Genomic DNA, 18,300 nt, shown 5'->3' on the forward strand with positions numbered 1-18,300 from the left:
AGAGCAAGTTCGTGAAAGAGCTTTTTGCTGGGTTTATCTGAGGGCTTAGACAGAAAATGCCACTCTGGTTAACCCCTTCTCACCCCTACGCCCACCCAAGCCTCCCCAAGAGCCTGAAGCCAGGTAGAACCTCCTCCCAGTGCTCAGTTCTAGGGCTTTCTGGCCAAAGGGCCCTGACTGCTTGTTCTAGGCTGGCGCGCCACCACCCATGCCCCCCAAACTCTCCCCACGGTGCTGGGTGGTATCCGACTGCACAGGCCTCATTAAGGTGTCGGGTCATCCTCGACATCCTAACGAGGGCGTGAGGGCAGCCCCTGAGGCGCCAGGCTCCACCAGGCGCAGGGCAGCACCTTCAAGGGGGGCTCTCCCCTGCACAAATACTTCAGGGGACGAGTCAGGGTGAGCAAGGGGGTTCCACATAGACAAAGCCTCATCGCGCCTTCGCCCCCACAGGCCTCCATTGTTGATACACATACCTCTGCAAGGGAAGCCACAGGGGAGGGCGCCCTGCCTCTGCCTGGCCTGGCGAGTTACCCTTGCCGATCTGGTCTGGCCCAGGCCTGTCTCGGGGTGGAGCAGGGGGGACCTGTGCTCTGTTCTCTCTACAAACTTCCTCTCCAGTCGTCAGCCCCCGTGAGGCCTGGCTCATTCTTTCCCGCCCTCCGGAAAGGACACCCGGAGGCTTGTGTCGGGGGGCAATGGCCCAATAGTCTCGGGAACCAACCAGAGTTTTTGAGCTTTGCCTTCACGCCGTCCGGGCCTCCGTGCCACAGAGTTAGAGGACCAGTCCGGGCACCGCAGGAGGAGGAAGCGTCATTGGTGGAAGGAAACTGGCGGGAGTCAGTGTTCTCAGCGGGCCACTCAGCTCACTCAGCTCACACGTCATCGTAATCTACCCTCCACACACGAGAAAAGGGAAGCTCTGGAAGGCCACTTGCCCAGCCACGCACGTGAGGAGGGACAGATTAGACCCATGTCTGCTCCTCTACACCACACACGCCTGGCACATGGCAGGCACTTAATGCACATGGTTGAAAACTATGAACTAATGGGTGGATGGAGGGCAAAACAAATGGACCAACTACATGCTCTTGAGGCAGCACATGGAGCACAGTGGAGGGAAAGAGCTGGCCAGCAGTGCCAGGAGGGGCCTCCGACCCGGGGAGCTGTGCCCAGCAGAGCCTGCCTCCACGGGGCCCTGAAAGGGGCCCTCCCGCAGCACACCTGCCGAGGGGCTGTCTCCCAGGCTGCGGTGGCTTCATAGTGCTCCCTGGGGAGGAAATGGGACCGTGGGGCGGGGGTTGCTCAGACTCACCTAGTGCCTTTCCCCTACGAGTAAACCCACATTTCCCCTGTGGCTGGGCAGCTAAGGGAGGCATGGGCCTTGGGGAGAGGCTAAGAATGGGGAGCTAATTAGTGAAGAGTGTGGGGCCATCAGTCACCAGCACCATCTCCGCTATCCTCACCGTTCCCACCATCATCGTCATCTTGGTCACCACCGTCATCTCTCGCATCCATGTCTGGTATTTTCTTTGTAAGCAAGTTTGCTAAAAGCATTGTGGCCACAAGCATTTTCGCAGCCAAGCTGGCTATAACGCAACTTTGCCATAAGAAACAAAAGAACAAAAAATTTAAAAAGGGATACTAAAAAGGACATAACGAAACAAAAAAATAAAATTAAGAAGATTTTATTGGAAAAATGAAACTGCATTGTCTTCAAAATCTTTCTTTCATAGTATTATAGTTGTTGTTTTTTAATTTTTGCTCACCGATTCTTGTTCAGCATTGCACTTTTTCTTTTTCACTGTAGTTTCTTCCCTCATTGAGAGAGGTATCAGCTTCCAGATACCTCTCCATAATTAACGCTCTCTGAGGCTGTTTTGAGTTAGTTACCACCTCCTTTATATTTGCATGGCTTGGTGAACCTGGCGGTGAGAATTACTCAAGTGACGTAAAGAGCAGGAGGGTGGGAGGGAGACTACTCACTGAAAGATTCACAAACCATGTGGTCATTTTCTAGTAGAGGATGCAAACTGGTGTTATACGTTGCTTTGCACTTTGCTTCATACGCAGTTGTTAGCAACCACTATTATACCACCATGCTGGCTTGTCACTGCATAGACCTCTGTGCAGGCTAACATTTTTATCATATAAAAGTCGGCATGCTGCGAGGACTTTGTCAATGGAGAAATGAAAATCAAACTGACAAAATACATTATGTATGCCAAATGTAAATCAGACTGTCAACCCATGATTTTGTCCTTTGTAGCAACATTGCTTTACAGCTAATTAGTTGTCCAGTGAAAATGCTCGTGGCAAAGATGTTCACAGCAAACATGCTTATGGCGAAATACCTGGAACCCTCTTGCATCGTGGTCAATACCCCACAGCAGAGCGTGGCGCCTCAAAGTTTGGCTTGGGACGTCTTGCTGGGTCTTCAGCTGTCGCTCACTAACTGGATGACACTTTTTAACTTGCCTAAGCCTCGAAATGTCATAGTTCTAAATGATAATACATATGAAGTTCTTATCATTGTGTCTGGCACATGGCGTCAGTCTAAGTTAGCTATTGTTATCAGTTATTTTTATCATTAACGAGCCTTCTAAGTGGAGAGGCTTTGGGTTGTTCCGGGAGTACCTGGCTGCTACAGTGGAAACACGACTGGCTCCTCCCCCTGCCATGGCCGGTGTGGCTCAGTGGGTTGGGCGTTGATCCACAAAGTGAAAGGTTGCTGGTCTAATTCCCAGCCTGGGTTGCACACCGACGGATGTTTCTCTCTCTCTCTCTTTCTCCCTCCCTTTCCTTCTCTCTAAAAAGTAAATAAATAAAATCTTAAATAAATTTAAAAAAAGACTGACTCCTTCCCACTTTTCAGATGAGAGAGAAAGAGATCTAAGCGCAGATCCTTGTCCTGGTAACCAAGCTCAGGGTCCGGGGGCAGGGGGTGGGAAGCTCTGCCATCCCCTCCCACCCACAGTGCCTGCCTCTTTCATTCTCCCCTTGGCAGAGCCCCCAGGCCTTCCCTCTGGGTGCTCCATTAGCTGGGAGGACTCCAAAGTGTCCACTAGAACACTGCCACTTTATGGTTTATTTGCTCTTAAAGACATAAATCCAAGCTTATCAAACAAAAGTCACACTTAGCCCTGCTGTCCTGAGCTGTAAATTCCACCATTATTCATGCCCTCCAGCCCGGACAAAGAACACTTGGTTCCACACAGAGCTGGTGACATGCTCCCAGGTTGGCCTTTGGTACCACTCATGGCTAAAATCTGGGGTGGGTGTCAAGACAGGTGGGGAAGAGCCCAGAGGTCCTGCCTACCAGCTGGGCACCTCAGGTCAGTGTTTAAATTTCGTCAAGCCTCAGTGTCTGTATCTATAAAATGGATTCAGTGATTGGACCTCCTTACTTGCTTGTAATAAGAATTACTCAAGTGACGTGAAGAAGCACTTAACCTAGTACGGCTGGCCTCTGAGAAGGGCTCAACGTTTTATAGCCAAAGAAGGGAGTTGTGCTGTGTTCTCAGGGTCAGGCAGAAGACTGTTCAGCTTGAGCGACTGATGTGGCACAGCCGAACCCGAGAGGCCAGGCTGGAGTCTCAGGGTGGGGGTGGGGCCGGAGGTGAGGCCAACACAAAGAGGGAGGGAAGTGGGGTCTGTGGCTTAAAAGCACACTTCAGAGAGAAGTCAGCTCCCAAACATTTTACCCGACACCCTGCCAGAGGCTCAGCTGTCCTGCCCGCTCCAGCCAAGTCACCCCCAGAGCCACACTTAGGGAAAGGGGAGAGTGCTCCTAGTCTGGAGAAGGGGCACTGAGCTTTCGGCAGGCACCGTGGAGAAGAGAACGCATGAGATGAGACACAGCCCTTGCCCCTTTGGGACTTCCAGCTTATTTGGGGTGGGGACCCTGAGGGCTAGTCACTGATGTTTCTATTGCCTCTGCTTCTGCACATTATAGGACCACACTTCCATCTCTCCAGGTTAGGTGTGGCCATGGGCTCCTTTAGCCTGTGAAACAGGAGCAGGAGGGAATTAGCACTTGGGTGGACACTTAAAGAGCTGATGCCACGTTCCCTTCCTCCCGCCGTGATGCCTGGCAGCACTGCAGCTGGTAGAGGCTCGAATGAGGCAGTGGGGGCACAGCATCCCACCAAACCACAGTGGACTTTGGGTACGAGACCTGCTTCTTTGTCTGTTAATGTTCCTGCTCGGTGTTAAGCCACAGAGCCCTGGGGCTTATTGGTTTCTGCAGCACCACCAAACCCATCCTGAGAAGCTACTGAGACAAAGCCAGTGCATGGGAGACAAGCAAAGTCCTGGGACACCAGACTGTAAGGGCACACTTTAGCAACTGCAGGCCCCCAGAAAGGGAGGGGGAAGCGCTCCTGGGGAGGGAGTGGAGCAGACTTTGTGGGCTAGCAGGATCTGGGGTGTGCTGAGGAACTGGCCGGACATGCTGGAGGTGTCCCTGGCAGCAGCTGGAGAAGGGAGCGGGATGCTCGGCGGTGTCGGAGCGCAGTGAAAGCCTGGAAAGAAGGTGCTGGCTGCCGCCTTAGAAGAGCAGATAACCAATGTCTCTCTTGCCTAGGCTGGATGCGCGTGAGAGACAAGTTCAGCTCAGGCTCCATGCCGTCCCATCACAATCTTGGCTGAGTGGCATGAGACCTGGCGTGGCCTGGTGTCCCCTACAGGGAGCAGGCCACGGGGGGGTCTCATCTGTCTGGATCCCTCTGCCTTCCTCCGGGAAGGCATAAACATAGCTCTGTGCTGTTGGTTATTATTTTTTATGCGTAGCATTTGCTAAGTGTGTTTGGGACTCAGCAGGACACATTGTAACTCAACATGTGTCCATGAATAGACAAATGGATAAAGAAGCTGTGGTACATATATACAATGGGATATTACTCAGCCAGAAAAAAAGGAATGAAATCTTAGTATGTGCAACAACAACATAACCTAGAGGGTGTTATGCCAAGTGAAATAAATTGGACAGAGAAAGGCAAATACCATACGATTTCACTTATGTGTGGAATCTAAAAAACAAAAAGAACAAAACAGAAACTCATAGATACAAACTGATGGTCACCAGATGGAAGAAGGGTTGGTGGACTGAGTGAAAAAAGGGAAAGGATTAAGAAGTACAAATTGGCAGTTATAAAATAGTCAAGGGGATGTAAGGTACAACATAGGGAATACAGTGAATAATATTGCAATAACTGTGTATGGTGCCAGGTGGATAGTAGACCTATTGGGGGGATCACCTTGTAAGTTATATAAATGTCTAACCATATGCTGTACACCTAAAATTAATATGATATAGAATGTCAACTATAATTGAAAAATAAATTTTAAAAAATAAAAAAAAGAAGAAAAAGCCCATTGCTACCAATGATAGCAGACTTGTAGATGATACAGGTGCACACATATCTAAAATGTGATAGGTAATAAATGACCAGAGCAGCTCCCAACATGACATAGATAATGTCTAGAAGGGGAGGGTGGCGTGTCCCCAGCCTGTGTGCCACAGTGAGGACAGAGCGATTGAGGGGGTTCTGAAGAAGCTGGGCACGCGGCGCAGGGAGAGAGGCCCGCCTCTCCGGATCGCGGTCACCGGGTAGCGGAGAGAACTCTCGGACAGTGGCAGGGCAGGGGGTTCCAGTAGGTAGATCAACACAGGTCAGCATCCCTCGTCCCCTTCAAATGCTGAGCCCCGAGAACTTGGCCATGCTGCGCGGCAGTCCCTGCTGTGCCGGCCGTCATGTTAACCCCGTTGTGAGTCACGGGAAGCGGGAGTTCTACACTCAGTGCCCTCGCACTGGGCAAGGTTCGCTTTAATTCTGGATATTTTCAACTGAAAATCACGGCAGCCTTCAGGAAAATGACTTTCAGTCCCAGAAAACATGAAAAAGAAGGTTCTCGGCATTTGGAAACATGGGTCAAGAATTCTGTCTGTCTGAAACTGGGCTTTTATTTGATGTTTCTTGGAAAGAAACCACTCAGCTTACTTTATATAGTCCTTCAGTTCTTCAAAGGGTTCAGAATCAGGCAAAATAAAGCATAAACAATCTAAAAAAACATTGTTCTCCATCTTATGAATGCTTTTTCCTTCCTCTTCATAGGATATATTTATAAACTCTGAAAAGTAATTTCAGGGAAAAAAATGTAACCTTAGTCCAGTTTTATAACAATGAAAGAAAGTATTTTTTTGTTCTCGCTTGTGGATGATTTTTAAGTCAGTGTGGCATTATTTGCACACGCGGACATACACGCCTCGCGGAGGCCCAAGTCCCTCATAGGCCACATCTGCTTCTGGGTTTGGACACTTTTAGAAAGGGGGCTTGCCGCCTACGTCTCAAGATAATCCGTCGGGGCCCCTTCCCACTGTACCGACTCCAGGTGCTGGACTCTCCCTGGGGCCCCTCCTGCCTCTCTGGCCCACGCAGAACCGGCTTCGCTGGCCGTATGCTGGGTTTCAGCCACGGGGGGCAAGCATCCTCTCACATCTCAGCCTGGCTGTTTGAACTCTCCTGACGCCACTGGACAGGTTAGTTCCATGGGCTGGCCCCAGGCAGAGGCAGCGGGGCTGTGACCCACGGAGATGGCAGTGAACCCGGTCCCTCTGATGCTCCCAGAACAGCTCCCGGAGGCCTCTTGGCAGACACTGTCAGGCAACAGGTGCGCGCGGTGCCCGGGGTTGCCCTGCCCATCTGGTGGGCCGGTATTGTAAGCCTGATTTCTTTGGGGAGGAAGAGAAACTTCTGTCTGGGGGCTTTCCATCGGCATAGTTAAGGACCACACATGCCAGGTCCCACAACGGGATGCTCTCGGGGTCTGCAGGGGGGTGGCGAGCCTCTCCTGTTCCCACCCAGTTTAGGCCTCTCACAACTTGTCCAGGTGCTCGGGCAGCCAGGCTCTGCCCTGACTCCAGAACTATGTCATTCCCCGGGTGTTCCTTGAGCACCTACTATGTGCTGATGATGGGGATAAAGAAATGAGGTCAAACAGCCCTTGTTCTCAATGGAGCATGTAGCCCAGGCCTCGCCAAACACTGAACCCCTGAGATAAGGACCTGCATTCTCCTTATTGTCCCACAGCCACCCCAAGTCCCGCGCTGGAGCTGCCCACAGAATAACGCTCAATGGGGTGGCAGTGGGGGTTGAACGGGCAGCTGGGGAGGGCCATGCTGGGAATGTGACATTGGAGCAGACACCCGAAGCTGCGGAAGAAGCCAGCCCCAGAGATACTAGGGAAGAGCACTTTAGAAAGAGCACGGCAAGCCTGGGATTCAGGAGAGAGCCTGGCTGTTCTAGACAATGCCCATATCATTGGATTTACTTCCCCAAAATGTCCTTTTCTTATCACGAGGGAAGACTTCGGATGTATACTGCCACCAAGTTTAGACACCAGCTTTCTTGTCCAAAACACACGTGTCACCAAGGTGCAGGAGGCTGGCAGTCACTAGTTCTCAGGGGGCAGTTTTCTCAGAACCCTGCCAGCACCAGGCTCTGGGCAGCAGCTGGTAAACGAAGGGTTTAGAGGAGGCCTCCCAGCCCAGGGCCCGAGCAGGTGGGGTGTGGAAGGAGCCTCCATGAAGCAACAGACGGGCCCTAAAAAGGAGAACCATTTTGCCAAAGGCTGGACCTGCCTCTTAAGAACGAAGTCTGTAATTTGAATATGCCCATTGTGCTTATTACACCCTTTTCAAGTTGCAAAAAAGTGCAAATCATGGTCTAGCAGCCAAGCATAGACTTGGGCTTTCCTGAAAAATGATTTGCCACAGGATCCGATTTGGACATTTCAATGCATGCACCCACCCACGGTCATGCGTGAGGGCCTGCTAGCTGCCGGGCACTGTGCTAGGCCCTGCTGAATCAGAAGGATGCCGCCTTGACCCTCACAGTCCAGAAGTCAGAGACACAGCTTCAGATATAATTATTAAAATCCCTGTGGCAGGGACCAGAGCCTTCACCTACAAGGCAATGGAAGGCCAGCCTCAGGCTCAGGGAAGGGGCCTGCATCAGCAGGCACTGAGGAGCGCTGCTGGCCGGGACCCTCCGCAGACTGGCTGGGCAGGAGACATCCTCTCCTGGCAGGGCTGTGCCCCTGGGGGCTGTCACAGAGGCAGTCTGGGTGGACCGGCAGCATCCTTGCACAGCGCTGAGCAAGTCCACGAGTTGATGCTTCCCCTGAAGAGCTCCTTTCCACCTGGGGGCCACGGGATTGTGACCTCTCCCCTTACAAGTGACCATGTTCCTGCTCTGAGTGCTGAGACCTGAACACCCACATGCAGGTGGCCTGTTTCACAGCCTCCTGCCCTGCTTTTCAGGGAAACATGATCCTTTGCCTGCTCCTGAGATCCCCTCACGTGTCATGCCTACCGGGCAAGGCCAGTGTCAAGCACACCGCGGCCCACACCTTCATTCATTCCCTGGTCCCCCCCCCCCCCCCCCCCCCGCCCCGTGAGCCCAGCTGTGGCTCCTTCCCGGTCTGACCTCACTGGGCCCTGTGGGTTTGTCAGGAGGAGGCTCTGTCCTACCTGATGATCAGGGGCTCTTCCTGGGCCCACAGCCTGGGGCTGCCTCACCAAACACCAGGCCGCGGCCTTGGCCCTGGGCCTTCCAGCCCATTGTGTCCCCCTAGTCACCCAAATTTGGCAGGAGGTGCGGATGCCTGTGCCAGGGAAGGACAGAGAGAAACAAATGAGAATTGAACAATTTGCAGCTACAACAACAAAACAAAGAGAAGGCACTTTATCAAGCATTGTCCTCAGAGCACTGTCCCTAGGGTGATGCACTTGATCCCATGATGCCGCCACTGGCCCTACAGTTTCTGGAGTCATCAGTGGGCGTCCTGAGTGAGCTGACTCAGTGGCTCCTGAACCCTACCACACACTGCAATGGTGCAGGGAGCTTTAACTACCACCACACTGTAGCGGCCCTGGAATTTTGAAGAGGTGGGCCTTGGAAGGGGACATATTATAAAAGCCCTGGAGAGTCCAACACCCTTCAGAGTTGGGGCCCCTTTGCCAGGCAGTGTCCACCCATGCGCAGTAGATGCTCTGCACAGGTCTTGACCATCCTCTATTTCTCATGATGAAAGACCCTGTTTCCTCACATTGTGTTTCATAAGAAAGTGGTCATTACAGTAAACGCCTAAATATTTATGCTTCAGGCTTTCTTCCCTCAGCCAATGGCTTACAGTCCAGCTAGTGGGGATTTCTTCTCCCAAACCTATTTTTCCTTTAAAATAAACTGATAACACTGTTTCTGGATAAGCCCTGAGTTGAGCCGGCAGTTCCACAAGAGACCCCCGCCCCCCGCCGCCAAGTTCCCTCTACCCCAGGCTCTCCCCAACTGGCACCCCTCACTCCCTGCTCTTCTCAGAAGTGCCACCTCACAGTCACGCTGGCCACAGTCCTCCCCAGGGTGCCCAACTCCCTCCGTTCTCTCCCCCTCCACATGGAGGCATCCTGTCTCCTCTAGGCAGCTGTCCCTCTGCCCAGGCCCCAGGCCTCCTGTGAGCGCTCCCGACTGTTCCTATGCTTCTCTATACGTTTGAGAGTAAATTGCAGACATGGTGTCCCCCCTCACCCTATGGTCATGTGTGAAGTCCTACCAGGCACCGTGGGTGACTCTAGGCCCTGCTGAACCACAAGGGCACTGCCTGGACCCTCACAGTCCTGTGGCCAGAGAGACAATTTTGGATATAATTATTAAAACCCCCATGGCAGGGACGAGAGCACTTTCCTGCAAGGCACAGAAGGCTCGCTCCAGGCTCGGTGATCGGACACCCGCCTGGGAGCCCTGCTGGCCTGCACCCCTGCGGGCTGGTGGGCGGGCAGCAGCGCATCCTGCCCTGGGAGGGGCCGTGCCCGTGGGGGCACTCACAGAGACAGGTCGTGACTGGACTAATTTTGCCGCCTGAGTCCCTTTCAGAAATACATGTAAATATGTAGTAACAGGCCTAGAAACCAGTGCCTCTTGACAGTCTCATATATTGTATATTCTCCTTAGAGATAAATTCTTCTAAGGACTTAGGGCTTGCCTTAGGAAAGATGGTTTTCAGACTCAATGGTAGAAGTTACCCCACATACTAGACTAGACTAGAGACCATCACCGTGCCTTGTCATTTTCCGTCTTCTCACAGCTCCAGTCTTGTCTTGGTCAATGGGGAATTTTAACCATCAGCCTGTCCCTTCACATCGGAGTTGGGACTGTTTGTAGAGAACTCCTTACAGCCTTTTTATTCAGTCCTCCTGACAGGTAGGAATGCGTCAGCCTACCATTCCAGCAACAGAAACCCACTCTCGTTAACTTAGCACAAAGAGAATGAGAACGAACTGGAGGGGCAGGCACTGAGTCCACAGAACAGGAAGCTGGGGGACCAGGGACCGGCCTGCTGGTGTTCGGACAGCTGGGCATCTCAGCCAGGGACGCCAGCATGCTCTGCAGCCTTCCTGTCCAGCTCGCTCAGACCTGAAGAGCTGGGAAGAGCATGGGAATGGACAAGCTTAGGCCGTGGGCCTGCTCTCAGCTGCAACAGGGGCAAGGAAAGGTCAGTGGTGGCAATGGGAGGCAGGTACACAAAGTGCAACTGTGGATATAAGAAAGGGGGCCCTTGGTGGGATGGAGGTTTGGTAATCCCAACGCCTCCCTAGAGAAAAGCTCAACAGAAATGCACAAGATCTATGGGAAGAAAAGTGTACCAAAAATATCAAAAAACAAGCCTAACAGGTGGGTGAAAATACCACCCACCTTGGAAAACAACCTGTTAAAATAGTACTGCCTTTCCTAAATGTATAGTCATTGTCATCCCAAACAAGACCCCCACAAAGATTTTCAAGAAACAGGTTGATTAAAAAATTCACATGAAATGCCCTGGCCAGTGTGGTTCAGTTGGTTGGAGTGTTGTCCTGTACACCAAAAGGCTAAGAGTTCAATTCCCAGTCAGGGCACAGACCCAGATTGTGGGTTCAATCCCTGGTTGGGTGTGGATGAGAAGGCCATCGATCAATGTTTCTCACATTGATGTTTCTCTCTCTTTCTCTCTCCCTGCCCTTTTCTTTTCTCTAAAAGCAATGAAAAAAAAATGTCCTCAGGTGAGGATAAAAGAATTTCACATGAAAGACAAAACCTAGAGTGGTCACGACAGTCTTGAAAAATAAGGATGAGAAATTAAAAACATACCATAAAACTATAGTAATTAGAATAATATATATTCAACAAAAATACTGAGAAAAAGCACCACATATACAAGAATCTGGTGCGCTTCGAAACATTTCTGGTAGTAAAGACGACAGTTCTGTTCTGCACAGGGAAAGTCAAGTCAGATTCATACTGTATGTCACTAAGAAAATTTCAGGTGGATTAAAGATTAAAAACGGTAGGGTAATATAAGTAAAATATAAGAAATATATTTAAAACTTTGGCATAAAGTCTTAAATATATTGGCATGGAGGGCTTTTAAAATACAAAATATAGATATCTTAGACAAAACTGACTTCTAAAATAGCGACAGCCACATCACATGCACATCAGCAACTAGAAGACGTGCAAAACAGAAATAAAATGTTCACAAAAGGACACGTGTGAAAACATTCATATGCAGCTTTGTTCATCCTAGCCCCAAAGTGTTGCAAGCTCAGGTGTTCATTCGTAAGACAATGCACACAGTGCGGTCTGTTCATACCACAGAATGCTACTACTCATCAATAAAAAGGGAATTACTGACCATTGTAATGTGGTTCTCAAAATCACGATGTTGAACAGGGAATCAGACACAAAAGACCACATATTACATGATCCCATTCAAATGATCCATAAAAGCTAATTTGTGTCAGAATAATATCAGAACAGAAATCACCCCTGGGGATTGGGGAAGGAGCATGAGGAACCTTCTGGAGTGATGATAATCAGGCTTCAGGTGACAGCTGTATCCTTGGTGAAAACTTAGCAAATGCACACTTAAGATTTATATGCTTTATTGTATATAAATTTGACCTCAAAAGTTAAAAAACCTTTAATAAAAAACTAACGAACTCTAAATTATATACATGTAAAGAATTCAGAGAGAGGGTGCCGATGGCTACAATTTATTTTGAGATACACCACAAAGTAAGATGGATTGATAGGCGGGTTGATATGTGATAAAGCTGGTACAATGAGATGTAGATGGCGGTCAAGGCAACGGATGGGTGCATGGTGATCTCTGTAAAGTTCCTTCAATGTTTCTGTACATTTGCAAACCATATGATGTTGAAAAAAATGATGAGCAACAGATTGCAGGAGAAATATTTCTAACATGTAAGAGATTTTTACTCAAAATATATAAAGAGCTAACGATCAATAGGAAAAAACGAAAAACCCAGCTGAAAATAATTGAAACCTCCGCCTCTCTCTCTCTCTCTCACACACACCCCCCCACACCCTCCCCCCCGAAAGTCTGGAAAAACTCACTCTCCTGCCTTGGATTGGAAGTAGGCTGGAAGCCAGAACTTGATTTGAAAATAAATGTGCATATATATACACACATACATACATACATACATAATTACAAGGCCAGATTCATGCACACTCTAAAATAAACCTCAGCCAGAGTCTTGAACCTTTCCAGCACTCTGTCCAGTGAGTAAAAGTGGCAAGTAATGCAATTACTTATTTAGGATTTTGTAGCTTATATCCCCAAATCAGCCTTTAATTTCTGCATCCCTACACTAGCCTACATTCAATGCGCAGCACAGGCCTGATCCTTCAGTGGGCACTTGTTGGCAGTTCCCTGGGGTCCGGGCAGATGTTGCAGACAAGATCTTTCTTCTGGAGCCCAAACAGACTTCCTGCCTTCCGGGTTTTCTTCCAGCTATGAGCTGGGCAAGGGTCTCTGCTCTCATTATTAATCAACATGGTTTGAAGCTGGCTCCCGACACCCACCCTTCCTGGTGCTGAGTCCTACCTAACCCTGAGTAGAAATTGCATTGTCTTGCCTGCCACATCAAACCTCTAAAAAAGAGCGAGAACTCACAAAACTTATACACAGGTGATGCACTCTGACTGGCAAAGGGTAGGTGTGGACATGTACATACTCACATACGATTTCAACTGTTCCACCACTGTCTTGTGAAACAAATCAAACAGCTCACCAAAATCAGTTGCAAGTTTTATTTATATAAAATTCATTAAGAACATAAAAGATCGAGTTTCTTAAAAAAAAAAATCTGCAGTTATTTACAGCAGTATTGCACAATAAAGTGGCAATTACCCTGTCAAAATTCATCAGTGCAAAACACAAGTGAGCCAGGGAAATTGCAATACAAACGCTACATATGCTGGGTCCTAGGAACACGTTAGTGATGAATCAGTATACATACAGATCAGTGCTCTTTATACAGGAGTACCTGATGAGTTTGGATACAGTAACTAGCGGTCACAGGACCTGGCCATAGAACTTAGGAGAACTTCTAAAGTCTGGAATTGCCCAATACAAGTAGTCAAGTTATTTTGCTGGGAGGTTGAGGATGCTTCTTGCACACCATGCTGTTGGAGTAGAACAGAAGCTACCCCAGCTGGTTTAGCATCATGTGTGTGAACACACCCCTGCACACACGTGTGCAAAGTGATCACACACAGGCACCAGGCTAAATCAGCAGAGATGACAGACCATCTACACCAAAACTCGAGAAAGCCTCTCTAAAGCTTCCATATCGTAACACCCACCCCAGTGGGACCCCCAACCTCTCTTGAAACAGAAAAACATCAACCTAAAGAATCAGGCTGATCAAATGAGGGACCAAATGGTTCAGAGCCAGGGCGGGGGTTGGTGGCACTGTACAATTAGCTCCTGAACACAATTTAGTCCATACCTCAAAGCACAGGAAGCCACACAGCGGTGGGGAAACGCAGTTCACCAGGCGCCAACAAGGGGTTAGTGGCATGAAGGGGTCCTGAAGACACTCTGGAAGCAGGAACAACCCCTCCCCACCTGTCCCCTGCCGTCTGAATACTGAATTGTCAGGTATACATTTTCAATGAAAAAAATCTGTCCCAACTGCCGCTAACACTTTTATTTATTTATTTATTTATTTATGACAAAAAAACTTGGAGTTAATAGAATTTGCTTTCATGAAAATCTAGCTATTTTGGAACAAACAGAAAGTCACTGGGTGTTTCTAGGAGAATTTTGTAGCCTGCCAGATTTATAGTCTCTCATTGGTGTCTAAACATGAGCTTTATCAAAGGATAGCAAACCTCAAGAATTTAAACCCCTTTGACCAGAAATACCAGGGACCAAAGCTGGAGGGCCACCCTGGGAAGACCGTGTGGCCTGCAGGGAGTGGCCAATCACCATCTCCGAGTTAAAGCAATTAACAGGATGGGGGGGTGTGTCAGGGAGGTCAACACTTTCCAGAACCTAAGACATTAAATAAGCAGGAAATAAATAGACAATATTTCTACAAGTTACAGCACTATGGACCAGTAGGACACATTACACAGAAAAAGAATCTACAATATTTACAATCCTCAATTTTGAAAAAGTTTAGTAAAAACAGTGATTTTTTTTTTTTGTTCATTTATGCTGTACAAAATTTTACAAGAAAGGTAAAGGAAACACAATTGCACACAGACATTTGGCTCAGTTGATAAGTAAAATATGATCTCCTAATCTAATAAATAGTCAAAATATGTACAATATTAAGAAGGGGAAACAAGAGAACGTTTGACTGTGTACATTTTTTTTTGTAAATCAAAAGAATTTTCACCTGGTTTCTCCATAACCAAAAAAAAAAAAAAAACACCTTCATAAACTGTTATCTAGCCAGGTGTACAGGTAACTTGAAGAATTACTCATGAAGTTATTTTAGGTGTGTTTATTGCATTTCTGTGATAATCACAGGACACTTTCTACAAACCTCATATGAGAAGAGGTGGTCAAGGCACAAAACCCGCATTTCATAAGTTTTCAAAAAGGGAGCTAGTTATTTTCTCTACAAAACAATAGAAAACAGAAAGTAAAAGGTATACCACAGTAGGTATACTTTCTGCAGGAGGCATCTTAATAAACAGATACATACAGTACAGAGACATCCACTCATCTCTCAAGTCCTGGTGCAACATCCTGTTCTTACTACTACTACAAGTCACAGAACCTTATTTCCTCACGAGCTGCATCCACGGCCCACTGCCACGCCGGAGGTAAACCAGTCCCAGCAGCAAGCCCTCAGCACCGGGCTTCATCCTGCGCTCCCAGAAACAGGGTAAAATGCTCCAGCCAGAGAGACTGGCACATGAGTACGGAGATCCTGGGAGGGGAGGGCCCAGAACCAAGTGTGTCTTTGGTGTATGTGTCCAGCAGGCTCACGGCTGCAATCCCACCACCACCTTACAGCCGTGTGGCCTTCATGACCCAGCAAGGGGGTTGCAGACCTACCAAGAATACAAGCTGAGACGCAACAGTTTTCAAAATATTCAAGACCCCAAGAAGGTATTTGGGGAAAAGAAAATTTTAAAAAAGGAAGAATATTTGGGATCAGATATCTCCATCTAAAGGAAGAAACATATATGCAAAATATATATATATATATATACACACACACACATATACATATATGTATACATATATATTTATATAAAACTATGAAGATACATATGAATGAATTTCTTCACTCAATTTAATAATGTGAAACACTGGTCCTCAATGGGCCAAAAGTAAATACAATAGTTGTTGGCATGGATGACTGATCTGAAAAATCACTTATCTCTTTTAAAAAGTTGTATCATGATCTGAGGTTTCAAAAACTGTAGGAATTAGAGGGTTCACAGAATGATCTGCACCTTCTTTCCTTCCTTCGCTCCTCCCTGCTCTCTAATCTCTCTTTCAGGTCTTCCCACAGTTGTTTCACTGCCTTTCAAATCACAGTCCAGCTCGTGGGCCCTGACTCACTGCAGTTCTCACAGGCCAGCTGGAGGAAGAGGAGGGTGCACAAAGGGAGGCCCGACAAACCCAACTGTCTCAAGAGAAACGAACAAGTAGACATCTGCCAGGAGAGACCATTTCAGACCTATGCCTGGTAGAACACTGATGACACTGGTCAAAGCAGAATTAAGCCTGTAGTTCAAAGTGGATGTAGAAGAGTGGGAACGAAGTGGTGGGCATCAAAGGCCAGATCAACTCTGGGTCGGATGAAAAGCCAGTATGCCCAAGAAACTGCTGTCCAAAGCCCCGTCCACAGCCTGTACCAACTCCTACGATGACTCTAGTTTGGAAACCTGTAGCCAAATTCAGCTGCAGGTGGGCGGGCCAGACACCTGGCACCTCATGCTGAGGGTGCCTTCTGTGATGAGGGGAAAAACATGCAACCAGAAAAGCCAACAGTGCCAAGGGCCCTAATACTGTTTCTGCGTTACCACTATCACCTCTTCAGAACACTTGTAAAACACAAGCCCACCCAACCACATGAAAACCAGCACCCAGCACTTCCCAGTTAGTAAGCTACCAACAGACTGGCTGACCTGTGGGTGACAGAGGCAGACTCTAAGTCACGTTGTGAGCCACTTATACTTTATCGTGAAGACACACTGGACCAAACTTGTGCATCCAAGTTTGATGAGATAGTGCCTGAGACAGACAGGAGAAGCATCACCAAAGGAAATAAGGAAAAACACAAAAAAAGAGGCTGAAATTTTGTCAGATGAACTGAATTTAAAGAGGTAAGTACATATTTACAAAATGGGAGTGGCATATCAATACAGGCTGACAAAAGACTCTTTGCCCCTTTAATCAGTTTCATTTCCTAAGGATTTTTTGGTAGTAATGATTAAAAAAAAGGTGAGAGGGGCAATGGCAGGGAGGGAGGGGCCATTATCATACATACCTCTCACGTTTAAAAATTCTGTACAGTAGCCTCTAAAAATAAACTAAGGCAGCTTTAGAAATTAGCTGGCTCAGTTTCCACTGCAGAGTTTACATAATCCTCTGAGAATAGGCAACAGGTTCTTAAATTGTTAGTACAAAAATCATTCATGAGTTGGTAAAAATTTCCATTTCCTTTTTGAAAAACTGTTCTTACATCACTCTTGCATAAAATCCTGCTCCAAAGAACCATGATTTGTACATTTTTTAAAAAAAGAGTATCAATCCTCATTTACATTCACAACAAGGTCAAGCCCGCACGTAGCTCCATGTGTCGGGACACACCAGCCTCTCCAGGAACAACAGCTGGTTGCGTAGCAGCGGCACCAGGAGGCCGTGGCGCTGTGCTTGTCGACTTGAACAAGTGAAATGTCTGCACACATCTTGGCTCCGCAGGGAACCCGTCGTCACTGCATCCTCCACACCAGACGGAGGATGTAACGCAACAGTCGTAAGACAACCATTTGGGGATGGGCTTCTGCTGCTTGGTAATTATTCAAAAAGACCTGAAACAACAAAAGAAAAGCTTCTTATTTTTTTCAGCCCTCACTGAAGGGAAAAATCAATCCCATCTCAAAAGCTATGGAAGGCAGCCCTTAACGTGCACAGTACCACTGAAGCCCCGTCCTCCCTGGGCCGGCCAATGGAGGACCTTCCCACCTCCCCCGCAGAAAAATATTTCACTCCATAAAGAACAGTCACACCAAATGATCTTCTTCTTCTTCAAAAAAATAATAACAATAATTAAGCAACCAAAAGAATGTTTGGAGAAGTCAGAGAAAATCAATTCTGGCATCTCCGTGAGCCCCCCTAAAAGCCACATGCTCTTGTCACAGGCAATGCCACCACTGGTCAGATCTGCCCTGGTCAGGAAATGCACTGGTTGTTGCGAAGGGAGCTGCCCACCTCCACGCTGGAGAAACACCACCAGGAGCACTGGAGCTGGTGTCCCGTGAAGAGGTAAGAAGGTGCAGGAGGGAGGGGAAGAATGAACTTGACAGATGTAGAGTAGCCTCCAGGCCAAGTTACTGACATTCAAGTATGTTTCAGACTCCCCCACGGGTGAACTTCTGGTGGCTGTAATTTACTTGAGAAACCAGTGATTTGGGGTAATGTGTTCCATGAAGCTAAATAAAGTGGTGCCCTGATGCGCCACTCCACCTTGGCTGTTTGCAAGTGGTTCCACTGCATTAACACTGTGGCCCAGCACTGTGCTCACGTCAGAGACACAAGCAAATTCCCCCAACTCCTGTACCCGCTGTGGGGAGCAGCAAATGAAAAATAAAAAGGCCTTTCTCCCAGTGTAAAATAAAAAGTTTACAACAAGCTGAGAAACAGTGCAGAAGGAAGGTGCCAGGTTATTGACAGGTCCCCGAGGCCTCAGGGCCCACTATGACTTCT

General features: G+C 48.1%; 1 protein-coding gene across 4 annotated transcripts in view; it reads right to left on the reverse strand.

Moving 5' to 3' along the window:
• Window positions 1–15,690: 15,690 nt before the first annotated feature.
• BCL2L11 (BCL2 like 11) overlaps window positions 15,691–18,300 on the reverse strand; it is a 44,077-nt gene continuing 41,467 nt past the window's right edge. For 3 of the 4 annotated variants that reach the window (XM_054575553.1, XM_054575555.1, XM_054575552.1), the window contains one exon: window positions 15,691–17,405. In XM_054575553.1, the coding sequence (XP_054431528.1) occupies window positions 17,307–17,405 (99 nt within the window). In that variant the 3' untranslated portion in view covers window positions 15,691–17,306. The remainder of the gene's footprint in view (window positions 17,406–18,300) is intronic. The other variant, XM_054575556.1, reaches the window with a different exon arrangement.

Source organism: Pteronotus mesoamericanus, unplaced genomic scaffold (assembly GCF_021234165.1).
Source record: "Pteronotus mesoamericanus isolate MK-2021 breed Mesoamerican mustached bat unplaced genomic scaffold, CSHL_Meso_final contig_311, whole genome shotgun sequence".
Classification (NCBI taxonomy): Eukaryota; Metazoa; Chordata; class Mammalia; order Chiroptera; family Mormoopidae; genus Pteronotus; species Pteronotus mesoamericanus.